The sequence below is a fragment of the Mesoplodon mirus genome (assembly GCF_964341445.2).
Source record: "Mesoplodon mirus genome assembly, chromosome: 14".
Classification (NCBI taxonomy): domain Eukaryota; kingdom Metazoa; phylum Chordata; class Mammalia; order Artiodactyla; family Ziphiidae; genus Mesoplodon; species Mesoplodon mirus.
The window spans coordinates 50444605-50466319 of record NC_138990.1 but is presented as its reverse complement, the minus strand read 5'-3'; the positions used below and the strand labels follow the sequence as shown (position 1 = coordinate 50466319).

Below are 21715 nucleotides of genomic sequence, written 5' to 3'. Positions count from 1 at the left end.
ACATCCTATAACTGAGACATAAAGCATTTGTTAAAAAAATTTCCTGTACATGAAAAGAATTCCCCACCCTATTCTCAAACATAATGTGTACCATAAACAACTGATTTATTGGGCTGGCCAAAAAGTTCATTCAGGTTTTTCTGTAACATCTTATACTTATAAAACATCTCAAGTGATCTTTTTTTAATATTATAATCCTAATATTGTATAAAATTCTAAGTTTTAAGGCACTTACTATCTGTATTTACATATTAGATGTAGCTACTTCATAAAGTCTTGTTAACTTGGAAGAGGAGAAGAAAACAATTTGTCTTGCACTTTGTCTTTCATTTTAAAAAGTTCTGTGCTTTAAGCTTATGAAGAAAGATTACAACTCGCAAAAATCTGAGAATTTCTATATCTAAGCATAAAAGTCATTTGTAGTTAATTAGTAGAAACATTTTATAATAGTAAATGGAACGATATACTAAACTAAATACAATAACTCTTCACAGATTTCCTTTTTATAAACTTCACCTATATGTATGTTATTCCTGGTAAAGTTAATTAATATTTTACATAAATTACATACAGCTGGAATCTCCAGGCCAATGCCAGTTCTGGAAAAACTGGGTAGTCACTCAAAATCCCCACCAACAGATGATTATAAACTTCTGATACCTGTCATAAACCTCTCCCTGTCTTTACCATTCAAAGGTTTCTTTGCAGCTGCTGCTTCATCTTCTACAGTTGCCACATAATCCAGCAACCTGGACACCAGCATAACAACCCAACTGATCATGGGAATATCTAGTACTCCTGTATAGAAATGTGAGGAGAAAAAATAATCAGGTGACTCTAAGAATCCTAATGAAGTCTGATAAAATAAAATAATTATAAAATTAGGATATTTTATAAATCCAAAATACACCATATAATTATGAACACTAATATTTATTTATAGTAAGCCTCAAAACTGAAACCTATGGCCAAAAATGAAGTACACATCAAATCAAATGGAAGACTTGACAAATGCTTCTTGGTACAAAAATAGATTCATAAGTGTAGCTTCAATCTAACAGGTAATAACTTATAAACTAGAAAACAAGGTATAAGAAGATATTCTTAGACTTACAGATGACTGAAATTTAAAAAGTCTCTCAAGTTATAATTCATCCAGTTTTAAACTATGCTCTAAAGTTTTTATTCCAATAACAATTTTCTTGCTCAAATGAAGCTCATTATCCATGATCAGAACAGCAATGCTATCTTAAAGCTTAAACACAAGAGTCTGATTTTATCTATGATAGTATAAAAACAACATACCCACACCAATTCCCAAGTTCAAAATTCACATAAAGAAAAGGTAACATATTTTTAAAAAGCAGTAACCATATGGCAGTCAATCACATGAAGGCTGGTCATTCTAAAAAGTCTACATCATAAAAATATTAAACTGTGCAGCAAAATGAATAGTAAAATAAATATTTCAGACTAGTCATTTTATAAAAGCAGTATTTACAGGAATCTTACGTTTTTACTAAAGATCACTAATTTAAATAATACCTTCTGTCCTCCTATGCATGGGTAACTGTGGCTGAAGAGGTGACAATAAATTATCCAACAGATTAAGTAAGCTTTCTAATACTCCACTATTACTAAGTGATCTCTGACCAATGCAGGAAAGTAACATGAAGACCCTAAAAAAAAAAAGATACAAATAAAACAGCCAATATAAATCAATTTAAGTGTTCACCTTAAAAATAATTCACTTTGTAATCTAAGAGAGTAATGATAGAATATCTGGTTATTAGTAAGGTTTATATCTGGAAGTATAATGTTAAAATTAGCTCTTCTTCAGCTACTGCTTATATTTTCTAATTTTATCTACAAGAAATCAAGTAAAGAGAACTGTATAACAGACTCAAAAATATACATTTGACACATAAAGTAACATGATCTGATAGGAAATATTTGTAAACACAGATCTATAAACTCCACAGATTCAGTTAGGAAACTAAAGAATACAGTCCAGTTACATCATGTAGAATCTTCTTCAATATGCCCTTCACTGGGCATTCCTCAAACTGTGAAAAGACATGCTTTAGTTCATTTCTCCACACTCAGTATCCACATACACAAGATTTCCAAATCTGAACACTGCGGGAAGCATAAATCACTAATAACAAATTACTCCAATATTTTCTGACTTACCTATCCTGTGGAAAGATGAGAAGCTGCTCTGAATTGTACAGTTCCTGAAGAACATTAGAAAGAAACTGGCCCCACCATCTTTCACCACCACAGAGTTGAACCAGTAGAAGGCCAGTATGTAACCGTATCTTTGGGGTTCCACTGATGCACAGGTGTTTAAAAAGCTCTTCACAGGCCTGGGCATGGAATGTACTCTGCAAAACTGCAGGAACAGAGTGTCCTATTACAAGAAAGAAAACAGTAAAATTTCCTATTTAAGAGTATGCTGTAGTATCAAAATCAGCATCCCTAAATAGGCTTTCTTCTTTACCAGCAAATTTTTGGTCTATTTATTTTCCTATTCATTTATTTACTCCTTATATGTAGAATATTAACTGTCAAATACTTGGAGAAAAGAAGAATTAGCCATTATATCAATTATATTTCTTTTCTGTGGAATTCGGTGTATCAGATGGCTGTGTGTGTGCGCGCGCACATTACATCATATATAATAATCAAAAATAGCTCCTGGTTAGAAAATGACAGTTCTGTATTAGATTAGCAATTTATTAACACTTTTCACTGTTGCGCTTTCAAACATTATTTATTATTTTGCTAGTAATACAATGATGTGACACATCAATAGCAGAAACTCAAGAAAAATATAATCAAAAATCTATTTAAGAGATAGCCTCATCCACCAGAGAGCAGATAGCAGAAGCAAGAAGAACTACAATCCTGCAGCCTGTGGCACAAAAACCACATTCACAGAAACAGAGACAAGATGAAAGAGCAGAGGGCTACGTCCCAGATGAAGGAACAAGATAAAACCTCAGAAAAACAAGTAAATGAAAATAGGCAACCTTCCAGAAAAAGAATTCAGAATAATGATAGTAAAGATGATCCAGGATCTCGGAAAAATAATGGAGGCAAAGATCGAGATGATGCAAGAAATGTTTAACAAAGACCTAGAAGAATTAAAGAACAAACAGAGATGAACAATACAATAACTGAAATGAAAACTACACTAGAAGGAATCAACAGCAGAATAACTGAGGCAGAAGAATGGATAAGTGACCTGGAAGACAGAATGGTGCAATTCACTGCTGCGGAACAGAATAAAGAAAAAAGAATGAAAAGAAATGAAGACAGCCTAAGAGACCTCTGGGACAACATTAAACACAACAACATTCCCATTATAGGGGTCCCAGAAGGAGAAGAGAGAGAGAAAGGACCCGAAAAAATATTTGAAGAGATTGTAGTTGAAAACTTCCCTAACATGGGAAAGGAAATAGCCACCCAAGTCCAGGAAGCATAGCGAGTCCCATAAAGGATAAACCCAAGGAGAAACACGCTGAGACACACAGTAATCAACTGGCAAAAATTAAAAACAAAGAAAAATTATTAAAAGCAGCAAGGGAAAAACAACAAATAACACACAAGGGAACTCTTATAAGGTTAACAGCTGATTTCTCAGCAGAACCTCTACAAGCCAGAAGGGAGTGGCATGATATACCTGAAGTGATGAAAGGGAAGAACCTACAACCAAGATTACTCTACCCAGCAAGGATCTCATTCAGATTCCATGGAGAAATCAAAAGCTTTACAGACAAGCAAAAGCTAAGAAAATTCAGCACCAGCAAACCAGCTCTACAACAAACACTAAAAGAACTTCTCTATGTAGGAAACACAAGAGAAGAAAAGGACCTACAAAAAACAAACCCAAAACAATTAAGAAAATGGTCACAGGAACATACATATCGATAATTACCTTAAACGTGAATGGATTAAATGCTCCAACCAAAAGACACAGGCTTGCTGAATGGATATAAAAACAAGATCCTCCGGGAGGATCCCACATGCCACAGAGTGGCTGGGCCCGTGAGCCATGGCTGCTGAGCCTGCGCATCTGGAGCCTGTGCTCCGCAGCGGGAGAGGCTGCAGCGGTGAAAGGCCCGTGTACTGGGGAAAAAAAAAAAAAAAAAAAAAAGACCCATATATATACTGTCTACGAGAGACACACTTCAGACCTACGGACACATTCAGACTGAAAGTGAAGGGATGGAAAAAGATATTCCATGCAAATGGAAATCAAAAGAAAGCTGAAGTAGCAATACTCATTATCAGATAAAATAGACTTTAAATTAAAGAATGTTACAAGAGACAAGGAAGGACACTACATAATGATCAAGGGATCAATCCAAGAAGAAGATATAACAATTATAAATATATATGCACCCAACATAGGAGCACATCAATACATAAGGCATCTGCTAACAGCTATAAAAGAGGAAATCGACAGTAACACAATAATAGTGGGGGACTTTAACACCTCACTTACACCAATGGACAGATCATCCAAAATGAAAATAAATAAGGAAACAGAAGCTTTAAATGACACAATAGACCAGATAGATTTAATTGATATTTATAGGACATTCAATCCAAAAACAGCAGATTACACTTTCTTCTCAAGTGCGCATGGAACATTCTTCAGGATAGATCACACCGTGGGTCACAAATCAAGCCTCAGTAAATTTAAGAAAGTTGAAATCATATCAAGAATCTTTTCTGACCACAACGCTATGAGATTACAAATGAATTACAAGGAGAAAAACATAAAAAACACAAATACATGGACACTAAACAATACGTTACTAAATAACCAAGAGATCACTGAGGAAATCAAAAAATACCTAGAGACAAATTACAATGAAAACACAATGATCCAAAACCTATGGGATGCAGCAAAAGCAGTTCTAAGAGGGAAGTTTACAGCTGTACAAGCCTACCTCAGGAAACAGAAAAATCTCAAATAAACAATCTAACCTTACACCTAAAGGAACTAGAGAAAGAGGAACAAACAAAACACAAAGTTAGCAGAAGGAAAGAAATCATAAAGATCAGAGCAGAAATAAATGAAATAGAAACAAAGAAAATAATAGCAAAGATCAATAAACTAAAAGCTGGGTCTTTGAGGAGATAAAGATATTGATAAACCATTAACCAGACTCATCAAGAAAAAGAAGGATAGGACTCAAATAAATAAAATTACAACTGAAAAAGGAGAAGTTACAACAGACACCGCAGAAATACAAAGCATCCTAAGAGACTACTACAAGCAACTCTATGCCAATAAAATGGACAACCTGGAAGAAATGGACAAATTCTTAGAAAGGTATAACCTTCCAAGACTGAACCAGCAAGAAATACAATTTATGAACAGACCAATCACGAGTAATGAAATTCAAACTGTGATTAAAAATCTTCCAACAAACAAAAGTCCAGGACCAGATGGCTTCACAGGTGAATTCTATCAAACATTTAGAAGCTAACACCCATCCTTCTCAAACTCTTCCACAAATTGCAGAGGAAGGAACACTCCCAAACTCATTCTATGAGGCCACCATCACCCTGATACCAAAACCAGACAAAGATACTATAAAAATAAGAGAAAATTACACACCAATATCACTGACGAATATAACTGAAAAACTCCTCAGCAAAATACTAGCAACATAATCAAACAACACATTAAAAGGACCATACACCATGATCAAGTCGGTTTTAACCCAGGGATGCAAGGATTCTTCAATATACACAAATCAATTAATGTGATACACCATATTAACAAATTGAAGAATAAAAACCATAGGATCATCTGAAGAGATGCAGAAAAATTTTGACAAAATTCAACACCCATATATAACAAAAACTCTCCAGAAAGTGGGCATAGAGGGAACCTACCTCAACATAATAAAGGCCATATATGACAAACCCACAGCAAACATCATTCTCAATGGTGAAAAACTGAAAGCATTTCCTCTAAGATCAGGAACAAGACAAGGATGTCCACTCTCGCCACTATCATTCAACATAGTTTTGGAAGTCCTAGCCACGGCAACCAGAGAAGAAAAAGAAATAAAAGGAATACAAATTGGAAAAGAAGAAGTTAAACTGTCACTGTTTGCAGATGACATGATATTATACATAGAGAATCCTAAAGATGCCACCAGAAAACTACTAGAGCTAGTCAATGAATTTGGTAATGTTGCAGGATACAAAACTAATGCACAGAAATCTCTTGCATACCTATACACTGATGAAAAATCTGAAAGAGAAATTAAGGAAACACTCCCATTTACCATTGCAACAAAAAGAATAAAATACTTAGGAATAAACCTACTTAGGGAGACAAAAGACCTGTATGCAGAAAACTGTAAGACACTGATGAAAGAAATTAAAGAAGATACCAACAGATGGAGAGATATACCATGTTCTTGGATTGGAAGAATCAATATTGTGAAAATGACTATACTACCCAAAGCAATCTACAGATTCAATATAATCCCTATCAAATTACCAATGGCATTTTTTACGGAACTAGAACAAAAAATCTTAAAATTTGTAGGGAGACACAAAAGACCCCGAATAGCCAAAGCAGTCTTGAGGGAAAAAACCAGAGCTGGACGAATCAGACTCCCTGACTTCAGACTATACTATCAAGCTACAGTAATCAAGACAATATAGTACTGGCACAAAAACAGAAACATAGATCAATGGAACAAGATAGAAAGCCCAGAGGTAAACCCATGCACCTATGGTCAACTAATCTATGACAAAGGAGGCAAGGATATACAATGAGAAAAGACAGTCTCTTCAATAAGTGGTGCTGGGAACACTGGACAGCTACATGTAAAAGAATGAAATTAGAACACTCTCTAACACCATACACAAAAATAAACTCAAAATGGATTCGAGACCTAAATGTAAGACCAGACACTATGAAACTCTTACAGGAAAACATAGGCAGAACACTCTTTGACATAAATCACAGCAAGATCTTTTTTGATCCACCTCCTAAAGTAATGGAAATAAAAACAAAAATAAACAAATGGGACCTAATGAAACTTCAAAGCTTTTGCACAGCAAAGGAAACCATCAACAAGACGAAAAGGCAACCCTCAGAATGGGAGAAAATATTTGCAAACGTATCAACAGACAAAGGATTAATCTCCAAAATATACAAACAGCTCATGCAGCTCAATATTATAAAAACAAACAACCCAATCAAAAAATGGGCAGAAGACCTAAATAGACATTTCTCCAAAGAAGACATACAGATGGCCAAGAAGCATATGAAAAGCTGCTCAACATCACTAATTATTAGAGAAATGCAAATCAAAACTACAATGAGGTATCACCTCACACCAGTTAGAATGGGCATCATCAGAAAATCTACACACAACAAATGCTGGAGAGGGTGTGGAGAAAAGGGAACCCTCTTGCACTGTTGGTGGGAATGTAAATTGATACAGCCACTATGGAGAACAGTATTGAGGTTCCTTAAAAAACTAAAAATAGGGCTTCCCTGGTGGCGCAGTGGTTGAGAGTCCACCTGCCGATGCAGGGGAAATGGGTTCGTGCCCCGGTCCGGGAGGATCCCACATGCCGCAGAGTGGCTGGGTCCATGAGCCATGGCCGCTGAGCCTGCGTGTCCAGAGCCTGTGCTCCGCAATGGGAGAGGCCACAGCAGTGAGAGGCCCGTGTACCGCCAAAAAAAAAAAAAAAAAAAAAGTCTGGAGTCTTTTTGGATGAACCTAAAATTTCTCTAAAAAATTAAGTTAAGGGACTTTCCTGGTGGTGCAGTGGTTGGGACTCTGTGCTCCCAATTCTGGGGGTCCGGGTTCGATCCCTGGTCAGTGAACCAGATCCCACATGCATGCTGAGACTGATGAGCCCGCGAGCCACAACTAGGGAGCCTGCCTGCTGCAACTGGGACCCGGCACAACCAAATAAAATAAATATTTTTAAAAATTTTAAGTTAAAAAAAAACAAAACCTGAAGTCCAGAGGTCCAGAAACAGGTGAGCCAATGGGAGCAAAAAAAAAAACAAACTAAAAATAGAATTACCATGTGATCCAGCAATCCCACTACTGGGCATATACCCAGAGAAAACTGTAATTCAAAAAGACACATGCACCCCAATGTTCACTGCAGCACTATTTACAATAGCCAGGTCATGGAAGCAACCTAAATGCCCATCGACAGACAAATGGATAAAGAAGATGTGGTACGTATATACAATGGAATATTCCTCAGCCATAAAAAGGAACAAAATTTGGTCATTTGTAGAGACGTGGATGGATCTAGAGACTGTCATACAGAGTGAAGTAAGTCAGAAAGAGAATAACAAATATCGTATATTTATGCATATATGTGGAACCTAGAAAAATCGTACAGATTAGCCAGTTTGCAGGGGAGAAATAGAGACACAGATGTAGAGAACAAATGTATGGACACCAAGGAGGGAAAGCGGCTGGGGGGGTGGGGGGGATGGGATGAATTGGGACATTGGGATTGACATGTATACACTGATGTGTATAAAATGGATAACTAATAAGAACCTGCTGTATAAAAACATAAAGTAAAATTCAAAAATTAAAAACAAAAATCTATTTAAGAAAAACAAAAATAAGGGGAAAAAATGAATTAACCTAAAAACACGTTACATAAATACATCAGAAAGGATACCAAAATAAACAGAACCCAGGAGATATTAATACAACAAAACTTGCAACAAAATCACATCAAATATATTTCCGGCCTTTTTAAGTACTTAAGTCAAATACAAACCATTGGAAGAGTGAAGAAGGCTGAGCAAAGTGTCCAATAAATATCTGATGATAGTACGTAACTGCTCTGTGGAAGATGTCTGAATTAAATCTTTTGGGTCTGAAGTTTCATTCAACATCTTCCTACTTGCTCCAAGAGCTACTCTGAGCCTCTGCACTGCATTATGAGCCAAATTTAGTTGAAGCTGTAGCTGAATACAGTCCTGATAGGCAGAAAAGACTCTGCTATCCTCCTCGACGGCCTTGTCTGGCTTTCGCAAAAAGTACTGTGCATTGTTAGCACTGTTGAGAGGAGGAAGATCAATACTTTGCAAAAGAGTTTCTAGTCGATGACAAGCCAAGTTATACCTGTAAGTAAAAAATAAACGAACAAAACAATTCCTGCAATGTTCTCTTTGACATACATGTACGAATACACACTAAAATTAAATCTCTAAAACAAGTTAACACACAACCATTAAAAAGAATTAATCAATTGGTCAATTAATCAGTTGGTAAGTACTAAAAAAATAGAACCAATTATTTAATCACAATATATTAATGCATTAAACATTATTATAACATGCTAGTGTCCTACCGCCTTTTGCTCTTTTCTATACACTTATGAAAAGTCATTTCTTGACAAGTATGTGGGAGACATTATAGAAAATATAAGGTTTCAATAACACTAAAATATATTGCAATTTTCTACTAACCTGCACTGTATATCCTCCTGTAGAGCAACCATCATTGTTAAATGCTGGTCAATTTCTGGTTGGTTTGCAGATTCTCCCTCTCCCCTCAGAGGATCATGCATTAATTTCAGTTCACTCTCCCAAGGCAAGATATAGGTATGACCATAGTAAAATCCTAATGGGATTTTAGCTCTGGCATTTGTACTTCCATAGCGTCCAATGACAGTGATCTGAAATGAAAACTTATAAATATACATAACCACCCATCTACCACAATAAAAATCTGAATCATGTATTTTAAAAGATAACTATATTATAAATTATAAAAAGATACTTTCATTTTCATTTTTTAATTGAAGTATAGTTGAATTACAATGTTGTGTTAATTTCTGCTGTACAGCAAAGTGATTCAGTTATACATAATTTTTCCATTATGGTTTACCACAGGATATTGAATATGGTTCCCTGCACTATAAGGATACTTTAAAATTATATGTCTGAATATTTTTCATAACTTATCAGAAACATGGAAAGCATATCAATTCATTTTCTTGAAGTTCTTTACCTTCATGAATCTACACACTGGAGGTGGTATCAAATCATGAAGAATTAGTGAATGGGTGCTTATATCTGTTGCCACTACCAATCGCCTCCCATCAACCTCTTCTCCTAATGTCCAAATGTCAATTGACAAGGAGGCCAAGTCTCCACAAGTGGGTATCAATACGTCTGTCAACAGTATTGGTCTACCAAAATCCAAGGTCACAAATCTCCTTGCTCCTATGAGAGATAGAGAGCAACAGCTGACACAAATACCATGTATCAATTAACCAAAAGACACATTCTGAAACAATCTGGAACATTCATCTTAAAATATGAAATCAACTTACTAAACTACAAACAAGAAGAAATGCTAATAATTCTCATTAAAAAACTGTCTAAAACCTCAATTTATATTAGTTTGAACCCCAAGATTTAAGTAAAAAATATATAAGAATAAGTTTGTTACTATGAAGGCAATCAACTGTACATATAAGCTTATTTTAAAACACTACAGCAAAAAAAGGTAAATCAGCAAAAATATAGATTAATTCAATGAAGTACCTATCGGTTCTTCTTTCAGTCATTTGGTCTTTTTTTCTTTTAATTTCACAACTAAATGTATTTATTACTCATACCAAATTTTATTATTTGATTTTGGTTTTCTTAAGCCTTATTTAACATCTTTTGGAGTTGCATCTTACATTGGGGTTAAGGTGTAAAGGACAAGCGTAAGGCTGAAATCACATGTAGTCATTACTACCACACTAAAAAATCTCTGAGGAAGGTCCTCCAATGGAGACAGATAAAACTTATCTCAAACAATGCTTCCCTCCCATACTGACACATCACTGTCTCTTCAGCTCAGTTCCAAATGAAGTAGAAGGCTTAGTCTTAAGGGCCACACTAAAGAGACAGTATGTCTTTTATGTGTAAGCTCATATATTAACAAAAGAATGATCTGAGAGAACCAGAGGAGCAGATTTGCATCTCTCAACTCACACACATTTCAGGAATAAGCTCAATTAAGGAAACAGCAGGCATTAATAAAATCCTACTTATTTTTCTTCTTTATTGTGTTAGGGGCAGATAGTAACCGTACCAGTTACATTTTACAGTGAAGGAACCCAACTAAATTTAACTTGTGGGACTAGTGCCATCTCCATAGAGCCATTTTAAGGAAAACAAGGCAGTATTTTCCTAAACAGAAAGACTACTGAACAAAAAACATAATTCTCCCCCCTTTAGGGGGCTTACATGCCACAGTCAAGTCCACAGATAGAAAACCAAATCATAGTGTAAACAACTGCTCACATTTCATAAAGACTGGACAACAACGAATTTCACTCTATATGCCATGAACACTAATTATCGTTACCAATGAATGATTAGTTGGGCAGAAAATAGCATGTAACACTTTATTTTTTTAAAACTCTCTCTTCCAAAGGGGAAAAAAACCCACTGCAATAAAGCAAATATGGTTCAACTCTTCATATGATGAAAAGTGATACAGTATGCCCTATATTCATGTGAATTCCTCCTATAAAACACACCTAAGGACTTTGTCAAATTCTGCTGCTGTTCAAGCCTAGAAATAACATTTGGTAGGATAATAAGGCAAATATTGCCTACAATGTATTTAGTAAACATGCTCTAATTAAAAGCACCTATCCTGATCATAGGTCTCTAGCATATAAGCATGGTACAAGCCTAAGTAAAATATGAACTATCCAGAGACCATGAAATGTTAGTAATCCTACTCAGTTATTTTAATTAGCAGTAATTCTGTCAGCTATTCTCAAAAAATGGTTCCAACATTAGAATGCTAGTCTTAATGAATACTTCTTTAAGCATAATTTTTAGTGTATTGGTAATTGAGCAGCTATAATAAAGACAGATATGTATGTCAACCATAGTTCAACAGATGAGATTCTTTTTTTTTTAATTAATTAATTAATTTTTGACTGCGTTAGGTCTTCGTTGCTGTGTGTGGGCTTTTCTCTAGCTGCGGTGAGCGGGGGCTACTCTTCGTTGCAGTGCGCAGGCTTCTCATTGCGGTGGCTTCTCTTGTTGCAAAGCACGGGCTCTAGGCGAGCAGGCTTCAACAGTTGTGGCTCGCGGGCTGTAGAGCACAAGCTCAGTAGTTGTGGTGCACAGGCTTAGCTGCTCCACGGCATGTGGGATCTTCCCAGACCAGGGCTTGAACCTGTGTCTCCTGCATTGGCAGGCGGATTCTCAACCACTGCACCAGCAGGGAAGCCCCAGGTGAGATTCTTATACAGATGAAACCCACTGCTTGGATAGAATTAATGAAACCACTCAGCAGCACTCTTCCATCCAACTTGGTAAGTACACAGCTTGAGCCTTATGTAATACTTATTCTTGGTAAAAAGCACTTTCCCAAGAGCAGATGTGATTTATTTGCACAAGAAAATCAAACTACACAATATTAAGTCTTCAAAGGGCCAGCAGACAAGGCAAAAAAAATATTTTAAGAAAATCAAAGATTACCTGAATGCATTCGTTCTATAATAATGGACTGGTGAGGTGGAGGCTGAAGAAAATGTGAAGCATGAGAAATTGCAAGGGCTAGACCAGAGCCAAGTGGATTCTAGAAAAGAAAAAAGTATAACTCTATATTGATATCACTCTTGCTCTATAAAAACTAATAACCATAATATAAAGTTAACAAGTCCCATTTCCTGATGTATATTCTGTAACATTAAATAAAATAATCTAATTTGATATAACAAGTTAACGTAATAAAACTTTGCTTTCTAAAGTTAGCGTATACATCAAAATATTTTTAAATGTCTAAGCGAACACCTATTTAAAACATAGTAATTTACCATTCTGGACTTGTTGGAATTTTTGTTATGTGCAGCAAGATTGACTGCAGGGGGATCAATAACTGAGCCTGGGAAAAGCTGTGCAAGTTCGGCATTAATCACAACGGAAACTGCTTCATTGGGTGGGGTGAGTGGTGGAGTCATAAAAAGTGGTGTTGTTTTTGGAGTGGGTGGAATAACGTCAGATGGATGAATGAAGAATCCAGGGGCTGCCACTGGGTTGGAAGGCACAGAGCTGTGGACAGGACCTACTGCTGATGCTGCTGATGCTGCTGCAGCTGCTGCAGCTGTTGTCTGATGTAACTTGGCTTCCAGCTTTGCTTTCTGTAAAAGAAGTAAAAGCAACAAATGTAGACTAATCCTGCCTATCTAAATTGTGGGGAGTACTACGTGGGTATATATTGTGAAAATAAGCATGATTAACTGGATCCCAGTTCAATAAAAATGAAATTAAGTAAAAAATGGACTCAACATGAATGGAGTACTTCTATGCTATATACGTGTGTGTATGTGTGTGTGTGTGTGTGTGTATAATACACACACACACACACACACACATACTTCCTTAAATATTTGATATAAACTTTCCTGAGTATCTGGGAAATAGGAATTTCTCAAAGCAAAGGCAGAAAGGAACCAGAACAATTAAATGTAAATAAGGAAACAAAGTTCTCCTCAAAACAAAATATTAACAGGAAATGGATTCTCATGTTGCCTAACCTGATACAATTTGTCACCTGGCATTGTATGAAGTTTCCAAACGTCTGCTATTATTACTAAATTTTAATTCACATTAATTTAATTGGTCTTTAAAATGCTGTTTTAGGTTTTTCAATCCATTAAAATAGTAACTTTTAACTCTTATGTTTGACCAAGAGTGTTTATAAACAGAGTAAAGAATGGAACTTACTTAAAGACTGCACAGAAAATATCAATTATATTCACCCAGATATGTATCAAAGAAAATGCATTTATATAAGTTTTAAAAAGTTAAGTATATCACAAAGATGTTACCTCAATTTTTGTAGAAAATGATTAGCTCAGATCGGTCAACCTAATTTCCTTTACAAAAATAATGGTCATTTTTACAGTATTTTTTCAGCTTTTGAAGTTTAGAGACAGCATGAACAAAGAGCCAAATAGTCTCCAACCTGTTGCTGAAGCTTCAAAAGCTGCTGCTGTTTCTCTTGCAGCACCTGTAGCTGTTGCTCGGCTGAAGCCATTGCATGAGAGAGAGACTGCAAAGCTACCTGGGCTGCTGAACTCAGGGCTGTCGAAGCTTCCCCAACTGTCCCAGATGATAGTCCACCTACTGCAGGAGTAACCCCGAAGGAACTCACTGGCATAAGACAAGGGGGGAAAAAAAACAGGATGAAGAAAAGGTTCACAGAGAAACACAGACAAAGTATATACTACTTTCACACTAAAACTACAGTTAATTTTCCTTTAAAAAATAAGACTCTTTAGAGGAAATCTTAATGGTAAAAGTATATCGATAATAATAGTATTCAAGTATAAGGATCCAGGAATGACGCGGGCCTCTCACTGCTGCGGCCTCTCCCGTTGCGGAGCACAGGCTCCAGACGCGCAGGCTCAGCGGCCATGGCTCACGGGCCCAGCCGCTCCGCGGCATGTGGGATCCTCCCGGACCGGGGCACAAACCCGTGTCCCCTGCATCGGCAGGTGGACTCTCAACCACTGCGCCACCAGGGAAGCCCCCAGGAATGACTTTTGATCAAAGAAAAATTAGTATGCTTTTGAGATTAAAAATATTGTCTGCATGGAAGAAATTTCATTTAATATGGCTAAACTCTTACGCAATTTGGGCATAAGAAACAGGCTGAGTTTCCTTTACTAAGTTTCTTACAGCAACACCACCTTCTTCTCCCTCCCCTAAAAACCTCAAACAACTTTCAATTACAAGAACATCATTTAACAAGACTGACGACACCTATTTCCTCATTTAAAGCATAGCCTGGAAAGAGAATCTTGCCCACAAATATGCAAAGCAATGTTTCCTACCATATGCTCCTCAGAACACTAAGAAGAAGAGAAGCATGTCAGATGCACAGTCAAATAAGTCTGGCACATACTGCTTACCCATGAACATTACCATCATTACAGTTCTCTGAAATCGCACGAAGTTAAAATCTTTTTACTCCCCTTTTCAATGTTATTTAAATATACAGCATAAAAGAACTTTTTTCCCATTATATATTTACCAGTATCTGTGTAAAACATTTTGGAAAAAGCTGAAATAAAAACTTAATTTCATAAACTCACACAATTAATCTTCGACAAAGGAGGCAAGAACATACAATGGAGAAAAGACAGTCTCTTCAGCAAGTGGTGCTGGGAAAGCTGGACAGCCCCATGTAAATCAATGAAGTTAGAACACACCCTCACACCATACACAAAAATAAACTCAAAGTGGCTGAAAGACTTAAATATAAGACATGACACCATAAAACTCCCAGAGGAGATCACAGGCAAAACATTCTCTGACATAAATTGCACCAATGTCTCCCAAGGCAATAGAAATAAAAGCAAAAATAAACAAATGGGACGTAATCAAACTTATAGGCTTTTGCACAGCAAAGGAAACCATAAACAAAACAAAAAAACAACCTATAAGAAAATATTTGCAAACGATGTGATAAGCAAGGGCTTAATTTCCAAAATATACAAACAGCTCATACAATTCAGTAACAAAAACAACCCAATCAAAAAATGGGCAGAAGACCTAAATAGACATTTCTCCAAGAAGACATACAGATGGCCAATAGGCACAAGAAAAGATGTTCAACATCACTAATAATTAGAGAAATGCAAAACAAAACTACAGTGAGGTACCACCTCACACTGGTCAGAATGGCCATCGTTAAAAAGTCTACAAATAACAAACGCTGGAGAGGGTGTGGAGAAAAGGGAACCCTCCTACTCCTACACTGTTGGTGGGAATGTGAATTGGTGCAGCCACTATGGAAAACAGTATGTAGGTTCCTTAAAAAACTAAAAATAAAATTGCCATATGATTCGGCAATCCCACTCCTGGACATACACCCAGAGAAAACTCTAATTTGAAAAGATACATGCACCTCAATGTTCATGGCTGCGCTATTTACAATAGCCAAGACATGGAAGCAACCTAAATGTCCATCAACAGATGAATGGATAAAGAAGATGTGGTACATATATACAATGGAATACTACTCATCCATGAAAAAGAATGAAATAATGCCATATGCAGCAACATGGATGGACCTGGAGATTATTATACTAAGTGAAGTAAGAGAAAGACTTACTTATATTAAGGAAAGATAACTGCTACAATAATAACAAATGTTTAGTATGTATTACCTACTACCTTACACTGTTTTAGTTAATTACTACATTCAACAAATGAACCCTGAAGGGCAGGTAGTATGATTCTGGTCTTTAGTTGATTAAGTAAAGAATGGCTCAGATAAGTTACCCTGTAGAGCTACCTAATGGTAGAACTAGGGTTAGAACCAAGGGCTGTGTGACATCAAACCTAACATGAGGCATAGTGCTAAGTATGGAACTTACATCAACTCATTCAGTCTTTGCAATGGCACTTGAGTAGGTAATATGTTATCTCATTTTACAGATAATGTATCTAAAATTGAGGGAACTATATGGCAGAAACTAACACAACATTTTAAATCAACTATACTCCAATAAAAATAAAAATAAATAAAATAAAATTGAGAGAAGTAATTTGCTCATAAAAACCTGAAAAGGGGAGAAAAAAGGTAATCTGACAGCCTATCTTAACATCTAACAATGACTATATTATGCCAGAATTCAAATAAACTATTTTTAAAAACTAAGCTATAATCACAAGATTGAAATAACAACAAAACTGTGCATAGCCTCTTAACAATTAAAAATTTCCTCAACTTAAAAAAAAAAAACCATGATCATTACAGTGTAGCCATCATACACCTCATTTAACTTGCACAAATTCAACTATATAAGCTTGGGCAAAGAAAAAGCAATCATAACTCATATAAGTTGTGTGCTGTAAAATGAAATCCATTTGCACCATCAAGCGTTCCACCAAAGCAACAGCAGTTCATTCCAACCCTAGAGGGAAAATTATTAGACTTACTAAGGCATTTATGTTGTACTTGTACTTTGGGGTAATTTAAGTGATTTTTCAATATTAACCATGTGTATTTTAGCCCTTTACTGATTTTAAAAATCTAATGCCCAAATAACATTTAAAGGAAAATGAGCTAAGTCACAAGAAACACATAAGAGACACAAACAACCCAAGAAAAATAAGTCATCCTGCTACTACAAAACTAATTTTTAAATCTTTTGCACAGTCTGAGCTTTCAATATCATTTTCTATTTTTATACTAAGAGCCTCTAAAACTAGATATAAAAAAAAAAGAGGTGAGAACAAGACAAAGATGACTACTATCACCATTTCTATTCAGTATAAATGCAGGAAGTCCTAGGAAGCATGATAGAGCAAGAAAAAGAAATAAAAGATATAACACCTAGAAAAACAACAAAGTAAAAATCTCTTTATTAACAGATGATGTAATTGTGTATATTTAAAATCCCTAAAAAAATATCCCTAAGAATGTACAATCTACAAGAATTAATAAGTTAATATAGCAGTGTCACCAGGTAGGAGATTAATATACACAGATCAATTATACTTCTATAGACCAGCAAGAAAAACCTGGAAATAAAATTAAGAAAAATAGCACTTATAATAGGTATAAATCTAAAAAGGATGTGCAAAACTTCTAGTGCACCAAGAACTATAAGACATCACCAAGATAAATGAAATACCTAATTTAGCATAAATATATACTAAAGAATATTACCATGTTAATGCACTGAAAGTCTTAATGTTAAGATGTCAATCCTCCCAAACTGACTTATATTCAAACCCCATATTAAAATACAATAAGTTTTTTGAGTATAAATTATCAATCCAGTTCTAAAATTTAAATGGAATTACTGAGATCTAATGTACAGCACATTGATTATAGATCATAATACTGCATTATATACTTGAAAGTTACAAAGAGAGTAAAACTTAAATGTTCTCACCACAAAAAAGAAATAATAATTCTGTGACGCAATGAAGTAGTATTAGCTAATGCTATGGAGGTAATCATTTTACAATATATAAATTTTTCAAAACAACACACTGTACACCTTAAACTTGCTCACTATTATATGTCATTTATATTTCAATAAAGATGGAAAAAATGGAAATACAAAAGACCCAGAATCTTTATGAAAGAGCATCTTTAAGAAAAAGAATGTTGGTGGATTACACTCCTAAGTATACACTCAAGAGAACAGAAAACATACATCACAATGAACACTTAACACAAAAATGTTCACAGCAGTATTTTTCTTAATAGCCAAAAAGAGGAAACAACCCAAATGTCCATTAACTGCTGAGTAGATAAACGAGATGTGGTATATCCAAAAAAATTTTTAAGTGGTAAATATAAAATGGAATATTATTCAGCTACAAAAATGATGCACTTAGACATGCTAAATGGAGAAACCTTGAAAATATTAAACAAAGTGAAAGAACCCAGACGAAAAGGTCATATACTATATGATTCCACATTTATGGGAAATGTCCAGGGTAGGCAAATCCATAGAGACTCAAAACAGATTAGTGATTGCTAGGAGATGGGGGAGAGGGGAATTGGGAGTGACTGTTAATGGCTACAGGGTTTCTTTCTGGAGTGATTAAAACGCTCTGGAATTAGTGGTAATGACTGCACAACACTATGAAAGCTTCATATATAAATTTTCTAAATCTACCAAAAAAGAAAAAAAGTTGGTAGATTTGTACTAGCAGATTTTAAGACTTAACATAAAGTTACAGTAATTAAGACAATGAGGTATTGGCATAAGGCTAGATAAACTGACCAAAGGAACAGAAATGACCCACACAGATAGCAAACACATAATTCTGAAGAGAGGTGACACTGCAGTAGAACGAAGGAAAGATAGCTTTTCCCCCACAAATGATTACACATTGGAAGAGAGAAACAGTAAACTAAGATGAATTAGAAGAAAATATCCATAGTAAAAGAAGAGATTTAAAAGTTGAAATTATGTCCGTTATAGTGATGAAGTGTAACATACATGAAATTGGAGACGCAAAAAGAAAGAAGATAAAAAAACAGGGCAGGGCCTCCCTGGTGGCGCAGTGGTTGAGAGTCCGCCTGCCGATGCAGGGGATACGGGTTCGTGCCCCGGTCTGGGAGGTTCCCATATGCCGCGGAGCGGCTGGGCCCGTGAGCCATGGCCGCTGGGCCTGCGCATCCGGAGCCTGTGCTCCGCAACGGGAGAGGCCACAACAGTGAGAGGCCCGCATACCGCAAAAAAAAAATAAAAATAAAATAAAAAAAAAAAAAAACAGGGCAGAGGCAGTGTTTCAACAGTTAATGGCTGAGCTCTTTCTAAAGCTGATGGAAGATACGAAGTAAGCATTCAAGAAGCCCTGTGAATCCCAACCAGGATAAATACAACTGAAACCAATGTAAGAAATCATAGAAAAATGCTGAAGACACACAGAAAGGAGGTGAAGGGGAGAAATAAAGGAGGGAGGGGAGAAGGGAGACAGTATGAATCTCAAAAACACCTTGAAAACTGACAATGACATTAAAAAAGGAATAATAAGACTGACAAGTGATGTCTAACAAAAACAGTGTAAAGTAAAATGAAAGATTACCTTTAAATAACTAGAAGAAATAATAGCTGGCTTACAATGCTATAACATGTGAAATACTCTTCAAGAATGAAGATGGGGGCTTCCCTGGTGGCGCAGTGGTTAAGAATCCACCTGCCGATGCAGGGGACATGGGTTCAAGCCCTGGTCCAGAAAGATCCCACATGCCGCGGAGCAACTAAGCCCATGTGCCACAACTACTGAGCCTGCGCTCTAGAGCCCACGAGCCACAACTACTGAGCCTGTGTGCCACAATTACTGAAGCTCGCATGCCTAGAGCCCACGCTCCACAACAAGAGAAGCCACTGCAATAAGAAGCCTGCACACCACAACGAAGAATAGCCCCCGCTTGCCGCAACTAGAGAAGGCCTGTGCACAGCAATGAAGACCTAACGCAGCCAAAAATAAAATAAATAAAATAAATTTATTTAAAAAAAAGGATCAAGATATGTCATCTTGATCCAAACAAGCCAAATGTAGAAAGTTATTATGATATTCAGAAAAATTTAATTAAGTATTGAAAATTAGATGATACTACGACATTGATTATGCTAATTTATTAGATTATGATAAAGTGCACCATAATAAACCATAGTTAATTTAGATAATTATAATAAAAATGGAATCAGTTATTAAAGAGGACATCCACATTGTTTAAGATGCTATGTATGGGGGGCTTCCCTGGTGGCACAGTGGCTGAGAGTCCGCCTGCTGATGCAGGGGACACGGGTACGTGCCCCGGTCCGGGAAGATCCCACATGCCGCAGAGCAGCTAGGCCTGTGAACCATGGCTGCTGAGCCTGCGCGTCCGGAGCCTGTGCTCTGCAACGGGAGAGGCCACAACAGTGAGAGGCCCGCGTACCGCAAAAAAAAAATAAAAATTTTTTAAAAATTAAAAAAAAGATACTATGTATGGATAATGACTGTCGTTTATCTAATTTTTCAAAAAATATTTGAAATTTTCCCACAAAAAACTAAGTTAATTCATCATCAGTAGACAAGAACAAAAAAAGTGATCTTACAGGGTTTTCAGACATAAAGAAAAATCAAACCACAGAAAAGCTCAAAAGCAAAGAAAGAAATAGAGAAATGAAAATGGAACTATGAAATAAATCCAAATGAATACTAAATATAGAAACTATAATAACAACCATGGAATTAAAATACATATAAAATTAAGGTATAAAGCCACATTGCCATATAAATTAGAAAGGTGATAAATAATGTTCAATATATTTGCACTGTATGGTAAAAAAAAAAAAGCAACTGGATTTCTGGATGTCAAGGATATGTGTATATTATGCTCTCTGGGATAATTGCTAAAAATATTATAATAAAAAGTAGAATAATAGCTCAATAAAAATACAATCACTAATAAAACGGAAACAAAGGAGAAAAAGAAACATCTAACAGGCAAGATGAGAAATCTAATAGAATATGTGAAAAACATGGTAGATCTGAATCCAAATGTATTACTAAGTACATTAAATGTAAATAAACTAAATACTCTAATTGAAAGAAAGGGGGGAAAAAGCAACTACATTCTGCTTATAAAAGACATGACTAAAATGAAAGGAGACGCTGAAAAGTTGAAAGTAAAAAGAAGGAAAAATATATACCATACAAACAGTAACCAAAAGAAAGCTGATAACTGGTAGAGAAATATCAAACAAAGTAATTTTAGAAAATCAATCTGAGAGAGAGAGATAATACCTAACGATAAAAGATTCAATTCACAAGAAAGATACAACCATTCTAAATTTATATGGTAGCTTCAAAATGTATAAAATAAAAATTGCTGAAACTAAAATAGACAAATCCACAGGTATAACGACAAGAATTTAACATGCTGATCTTATTAAAAACAAAAACAAACAAAAAAACAGATAAAATTATCAAAGACAGAAAATTTGAAGACCACAATTAGCAAACTGTATATCCAAGTGGATATACAGAGCACACTTCACCAAGTGCAGAGTAAACATTATTGTCAAGCATTATTGCTGATCCTCTGCAACTCCCAATAAATTCTGCAGACTGACAATCAAAGTATTTCTTTTGACCCCACAGCATTTTAAATAGAAATGAATAATAAGATGA

At 35.7% G+C, this 21715-nt stretch overlaps 1 protein-coding gene across 1 annotated transcript in view; it reads right to left on the bottom strand.

Annotated features, from left to right (window-relative positions):
* The window catches only part of BIRC6 (baculoviral IAP repeat containing 6), a 238845-nt gene that overhangs the window by 134826 nt on the left and 82304 nt on the right, over positions 1 to 21715 (bottom strand). Inside the window, 9 exon segments of the mRNA XM_082642249.1 lie at positions 661 to 798; positions 1546 to 1679; positions 2194 to 2413; positions 8809 to 9155; positions 9503 to 9711; positions 10047 to 10261; positions 12533 to 12632; positions 12871 to 13194; positions 14022 to 14209. Coding sequence (XP_082498375.1) covers positions 661 to 798; positions 1546 to 1679; positions 2194 to 2413; positions 8809 to 9155; positions 9503 to 9711; positions 10047 to 10261; positions 12533 to 12632; positions 12871 to 13194; positions 14022 to 14209 — 1875 coding nt within the window.